This window comes from Jatropha curcas, chromosome 3 (assembly GCF_041381405.1).
Source record: "Jatropha curcas cultivar XTBG-Jc1 chromosome 3, XTBG_Jcur_1.0, whole genome shotgun sequence".
NCBI classification, from domain to species: domain Eukaryota; kingdom Viridiplantae; phylum Streptophyta; class Magnoliopsida; order Malpighiales; family Euphorbiaceae; genus Jatropha; species Jatropha curcas.
In genome coordinates, this window is record NC_143153.1 from 5647493 (window position 1) to 5653963 (window position 6471).

The 6471-nt window shown below is 31.4% G+C and overlaps 1 protein-coding gene across 1 annotated transcript; it reads right to left on the reverse strand.

Moving 5' to 3' along the window:
* Window positions 1-1991: 1991 nt before the first annotated feature.
* On the reverse strand, window positions 1992-3749 carry LOC149497401 (S-adenosyl-methionine 4-1-methyl-2-pyrrolidinyl-3-oxobutanic acid methyltransferase-like). The gene is made up of 4 exons (XM_089719026.1): window positions 3590-3749; window positions 3096-3503; window positions 2617-2889; window positions 1992-2409 (listed from the first exon to the last, which is right to left on the reverse strand). Exons 1-4 carry the CDS (start codon window positions 3662-3664, stop codon window positions 2044-2046), a joined length of 1122 nt encoding a protein of 373 aa, XP_089575152.1. The 5' UTR covers window positions 3665-3749; the 3' UTR covers window positions 1992-2043.
* Window positions 3750-6471: the final 2722 nt, after the last annotated feature.

Here is a 6471-nt window from a genome sequence, read left to right on the forward strand (position 1 = left end):
AATTTTTTCTCAATTTGAAGTAGTTTTAACTTTATCAAGCTTAGAAGAAGAATAGTATATGTTTTTCTTCTTTTGATACTTTTCTCACTCTTTTTAAATAAAAGAAAATTCTTTTACTGTGATATTTTTCCCATATATTTTATTTCCTCCAAAAAATCCTCATTTTCAAATAAATCTTTAAGCCCTTAAAATAAAAGGAAACGAGGGATGGTAAATCATTAGAAATACCTTCTTGTTTGCATTTGTTATAATTGCATCCCATTCTTAAATTAACCCCTTAGGCACTCTAATTTCTAACTTTTGTAATAATTTAAGCCCTAATTCCAATCGGTTCTTTTAAAATAAATAAAATAATAGAATGTGGGATTGATCGGATGATTTTGGATTAAAAGTTAATCATGCACAGTTAAGTAAAACAGTGTGTTGCGATGGTTAGAGCACCAAGACCCATTCCAACTCTCCTCATGTCAATTCAATGTGTCTCAGACTAACCCTAAACACTTTCCCTTGTTGATTTTAACTTTGAGAGACCAAATCTGATCTTCCCCTCATCTGTCGCTATTATTCTATTTGATTATGTTCGTCGATTGATCTATTTGCTAGCTTCAGTGACTTCCCAATTGACATCGATGGCATCGGACGAATAAACATTCTCAGTGTCAGCATACTCAAAATCATAGATTGCTTCAAAACATACTCAAAATCATAGATTGCTTCACAACATTGGAACTTAGTTCTTCCGAAGCCGAGACTAAAATCCTCCAAATTAGCATTGGTAGCGGCTTAGGCAACGAAATCGGTGGATTAACCTTCTCTGTGAATGTTTAGTACAAAGCTATAGGCATCATTAATCTCAATGTTTCTAAAGTTCTTTTCTTCTCCGCCAACGTTGTATTAAGTTTCATTTGAATAGGCTTATCCTTAAGTTTTGAGAATTTACCTTCTCCTTCTTAATAACAAAAAGTGCCTTCGATAGCTCTGTAAGGTCATATGGTGTAATTCATTAGTTTTGCATGCCCCTACTCCATTTGCATTAAGAGCATAAGATAGTTTTTTTAAATCAAAACAAGGACAGATTTTTTTTTTTTTTTTTCCGGATACGGTGCATCTTAAGTAAGCCAATACGAAAAATAAGAAATGAACATAATTAACTGTGCAAGGCATCCGATGGGTCCCACATACTATTATTTTATTCATTTTATAAGGAATGATTTGAGTTAGGGTTTGAATTATTACAAAAGTTAGAAATTATGGTACCTAAGGGGTTATTTAAGAATGAGGTGCAATTATAACGAAATACAAATTTGAGAGGTTTTTTTTTTTAATACGAGGAAGGGAATAGGATTAATAATAATAAAAAGCAACCACCAATCCATTGTCGTCTAGTCCGGTTTAGGATACCTGGCTTTCACCCAGGCGACCCGGGTTCAAATGTCGGCAATGGAATTTTTTAGATTTTTAACGTTGAGCCGGCAATTTTTTTTAATGTTTTTAATTAATTTTTCTTTTTCCACTTTCTTGAATATTGAAAATAAGAAAATTTATATAGCATCATATAATATTGAAATGCCAATTTTTGACAATATATATCAAATCAATCTATCTATAAATCATTAATTTGTCATTTTCAATTCGATATTAAAAATTGAATAGGAGAAAAATTGGATTAAACTAGTAACAATTAATAAAAATCAAAAACATATAAATTAATATCAAATCGGATTTGAATGGAAGAAAAATTGAGTTTAACTAGTAAAAATTAATAAAAATCAAGAACATATGAATAATATCAAATTAGATTTTTGTGTTTGACGATAAAAGGATTAAAAAAGCAAGAGAGAAAGAAAGGCAAGACAATGTTGAAAGACAATAAAATTCGCCAAATAACATAGACATGAAGCAACCAATTTCAAGAATTAGAAACATTATCTAAAGAAGCAATTTGAAATAGAAGACATGAAAGCTAGAGTTCCTAGAAATGAACACAGACGAAAAAAATGGTGAATTGAAAATTGCGAAAACGATAAAATAATCAAACTTTTTTCATTTCCTTGTCACGGAAATGACTAAATTATTATACAAACCAATTCCCTTTTCTAAATAATCAGCCAATTTGAAAGATAATCTGTTAAATAAATTATCCATAATTAATTCATCTCCCAAATGATTTACTAGAATGGGTTCTACTATGGCTCTCATTTTGTTCGCTACGAACTTCCCTCTCTCCCATTTATCAAATACCAAATCACTGTTTCCATCTTCAATATTAGCATCCCAACTTAGCTCGAATTCTTCCAGTCTTTTAATGGTGAAGGAACTTTCCGTTTCAGTCACATGCCTCACTTCTTCTATAGAAGGAGCATAAACTGGAACATTGAATGAATCTAATGCTGCTTCTTTAATTAGTCCCTGCAAATAATAAAAAGTTAACCTAATAATTAGTATTCTCTTAAGAGTAAAATCAAAAACTAGAACTAAATTTTCTTCTTCTTTTTCCTTTTTAGCCATTAATTAAGACGAAATAAAAAACAGCAGTCTGTTAAGTTACTGTTTTTTCACGTCCAAACCAAATAATTAGAAAAGACAAAGTGGAGTGATGGAGAGACTGACACATACTTCTTTAGCCATGTGATAGAGTAACGTTCCAATTATTTGCAAAAGTTCACAACCATATCTGTAAGAAGGATTCTTGTTACTCTTTCCAAGGAACGTGAGGACCATACCACCTCCTGCAACCATCTCTACTGCACGTGACCTTAAAAATGTTGTAAAGTCCATTTCAAATTGGTTCTTGTATGCTTCTTGCACACTTGGGGGGCTTGTTTCTGCGATGCAAATGTTGCCTCTGTTCAATGGAATCCCACTTTCACTTACAAGCCCTTCGGGCACCTGTAGTTGTATATCAAAAATTTTAGAATTCTTGTTTAATTAATCTTTTCTCCAATTTAAAATTGCGTATTGAAATATATTTTAGAAGTAAATTATTTTTCAGAAATAAAGGAAGCTTAAAACCCTTTCACTTAAATATAGAGTTTAATATATCTAACAAGAATAAAAAGTGGTGATCAATGCCAAATTAAACTGGCCAGACCGACCTGAGAACACCAATGAAGACTGTAAGAAGAGTGAACAAACAGCAAAGAATGTGGTGGAAATAGCCTTCCGTAGAAATTGCCTGCCGTTGCTGCTATAAAACAATGCTCAAACTTGCTTCCTTTCTCTTTCTTCAGTTTCTGTTCAAAAATGGGCACAATAGACCTGAAGATGGTGTTAAAATCATTCCCTGGAAGATCGTTTAAGAAAACCTGCAAAATGGGTGGTTTTTTATTCAATTGTGTACAAGTAGAGTCTATTGTTTCTATAACTTCCCAAAGTGGCAATAGTGCATTTGGTCCTGAAGAGCATCCCATTTCTGCCACTGTTATACACTCTGGCAAGCTTTTTCTACATAGCTGTGCTATGCTTTCTTCTAATATTGGCTTTGCTATCAGTATGGCTTTCTTCTGCATTAAAAGAGAGGAACAAGTTAGTTTCTTGCTAAAAAAATAGAAAATTTATAACTTATACATAGAAAAGGACAGAGAGAGACTTGAATTAATGAGTTATTGTAGTAGCTCATTTCCCCTTCTCCTCCATTCATGTGGAGAACTTGTGAAACCTCCATGGCAGCCTATCAGATATAATTAACTTGATCAGTATACAAGGCTATTCTGGGTGGTTTCATATGTTGTTCACAACCTATTAATAGAAAAGACGGTACCGACAAATCCAATAAACCAAATTAATAAAAAATAATTTTGAATTAAATGGAAATATTTCGGATTATGCACTGAAAAGATGGTTAAAAAATTAAACTTGTTATAATTAATAGAAGTAAGAAGTATAAAGTCTTACCTAATTATGTTTGATTAATGTATTTTTATCTTGTTTATATGTGAATGTCTAATTGTATTAATAATTTGTATTCTTAATTCAATTGATAATTGTCATCTATTTTTTTTTTTTTTTCCATTAGGAGGCTTTTTTCCATATGGAGGCTTGATGAGCTGCAATAACATTGCGGGCTACACAACATGCGCACTTGTAATATAAATGATTCGAACTCAAAATCTCTCACTACTTCGATGAGTGAAAAAACTATAATTGATCGGGAATTGTCCTCTACTTGTAACAATAATAAATCTATAATGATATTTTTGTTCATCCAATTATTATTTGTTTTCATTTTTATATATTATAATAATAGATTATTATAGGCATAAAAGTCAACATAAAAATAACTTCTAATTAATATTATCAATATAGTTTTTTTTTTCCATTAATTGAGATGCTAATAACTTTCTTTAAGTCACTTTTTAGGACAATTTTTTAAGTCCACATATTTAAGAAGATTTTTTTTTGGTGGTACGGCCTAAGATTTATTTTTGAAGTCACTTTTTAGGACAAATTTTTAAGTCCACATATTCAAGCATCACCACATTCAGTCTACGTAACCACCAACATTATCTATAAATGCTATTGCCTCCCCTTCAAGTTTACAATTTATTGTAACGGAATGGAAAATTACTATCTGATCCTTATAATTTATTGAAATTACTATTGAGTCCTTGACTTTTGAACATTTTATGAAGACATCCTTGTGGTTTAAAATCATTTAACAATTTAGTTATTATATTATTATGGGCATATTCGGCAAGATTAGTTCTTTTAGTAGCTATTAGCTGTTTAATAACTGTTAGCTGTTAGATATTAGCTGTTAGTTATTAGTTATTCATATAGCTGTTTAGAGCAAAAGTGTTCGGTGAAAATAATTATTTAATTAGCTGTTGAATTTAAAATGACAAAACATGACATTTGAATATTGAGTTAAAATTTTAAGTTATGACTATAGAAGTAAACTTAATATAATAAAAAAAAAAAAGATGATTATGTGATGTGTTATTAATTTTTTATCAAAAGAATGTCAATTTATAGTGTATAGTCCAGCTATATAAAAAGAGGTATCGTTGCAATATGACAGTGCTTTCCCAAGTGTACGAAATCGCTACAAGTAATATATGATGAGTAGAGTATCATTCCCACGAGGATTGTATACCAATTACCAAAATTATGTTAACCTATTATTATTTAAACAATAAATGAAGAATTTGTTTCAAGAATTTAAATTCAACAAGTAAAATAAAAAGAAATCAAGCAAGCAATATTTGATTAAAGAAATCAAGGATTTAAAACTACTAGGGATTTTGATTTCACTTAATTCTATCCAATTTATTTTATTAGTTCCTTAATTAATTTTAATTGTTCAAGTAGGGGAAATAACTCTAAAATCACTAACAAGCTCTCCCGATGTATTATTAGCTATTTTAATTCTGTTTAACTACCTATTTTCCAATAGCACAATCAAACATGAGTTAAATCATTAAGTTTTGTAGTTGTTTATAAATTCATAAATTAAAGTTGTTAATTCATGAAAACTCCCTATGAGTCAAACCATATAGCTTCCGCATCAAGTTGTTATTCTCATGTGATTCATTAACTTTTTCATATTAAAAATCCTTCTTCCGATAGTGATTAATAAAATAAATCAATCCAGGGGATAACCTCTGCCTGGAAGCATTAGATTTATCAATGAATCATAACTTAAACAAAGAAAAACAAATCTAATATTATAAATTAGAAAAGAAGTTAAGCTACATCAAATCCCTAGTATGAGAATTTAGTTAGACATAGTACTTAAATAAAACTCAATAATACTTGATAGATATTCCATAATCAATAAGAATAATGAAAGAAATAAACAAGATTAAGAGTTTAGAAATAAGAATTAGTTAACAATAGGTTTTGGATGGCTTCCTTGAACCTTTGCACAACTCTTGAATGCTTGAACTCTAAAAAATAAAACTATATACAAGACTAAGAGAATGAGATGTAATGGAGTAGAATGATATGAGATGAGATATCTGGACCTCTTCACAGTGAACTCTTCTTCTCTTTATATAGACTCCTTGGAAGAGAAATCCACATAGTTTAGAGAATAAAATCCACCTTGTTAGGAGATAAAGTTCTCAATCAAGCCTTAAATTTCTTTCAATCATGTCTCCCATGTGCATAGATTACGGCTTGATTTGCATATGAAGAAAGTTGTCCAAGATTAGCTCTTGAAATTGGTAGGAATTTGTTGGCAATTCTTGACTCAATTTGAGCTCTTTATCTTTGGCACGGGCATGTTAGGCAGCATGGCCTGGGCGTGCTTGGCTCTAGAAGTCTGGAGGACTCAGCACGGGCCGTGTTGTCTAGCACGCTTGAAGAAGCTCCTTTGGCACGGCCGTGCGCCCTAGCACGGTCAAGCCGTGCTAGGCTCTAGAAGTTTTTGTACATTTGTAGCACAGGCGTGCTTCAACGGGGACGCCTTAGGATTGCATCTCCATTGTGGCACGGGCGTGCGCCCTAGCACGGTTAAGCCGTGCTAGG

Excerpts from the sequence above, each read along its gene's own strand:
- LOC149497401 (XM_089719026.1), bottom strand. The coding sequence starts at position 3,664 with ATGGAGGTTTCACAAGTTCTCCACATGAATGGAGGAGAAGGGGAAATG. Across the intron at positions 3,504-3,589 it reads ACAATAACTCATTAATTCAA|AAGAAAGCCATACTGATAGC; the intron begins GTCTCTCTCTGT and ends CTTTTAATGCAG. Across the intron at positions 2,410-2,616 it reads TCTATCACATGGCTAAAGAA|GGACTAATTAAAGAAGCAGC; the intron begins GTATGTGTCAGT and ends TATTATTTGCAG.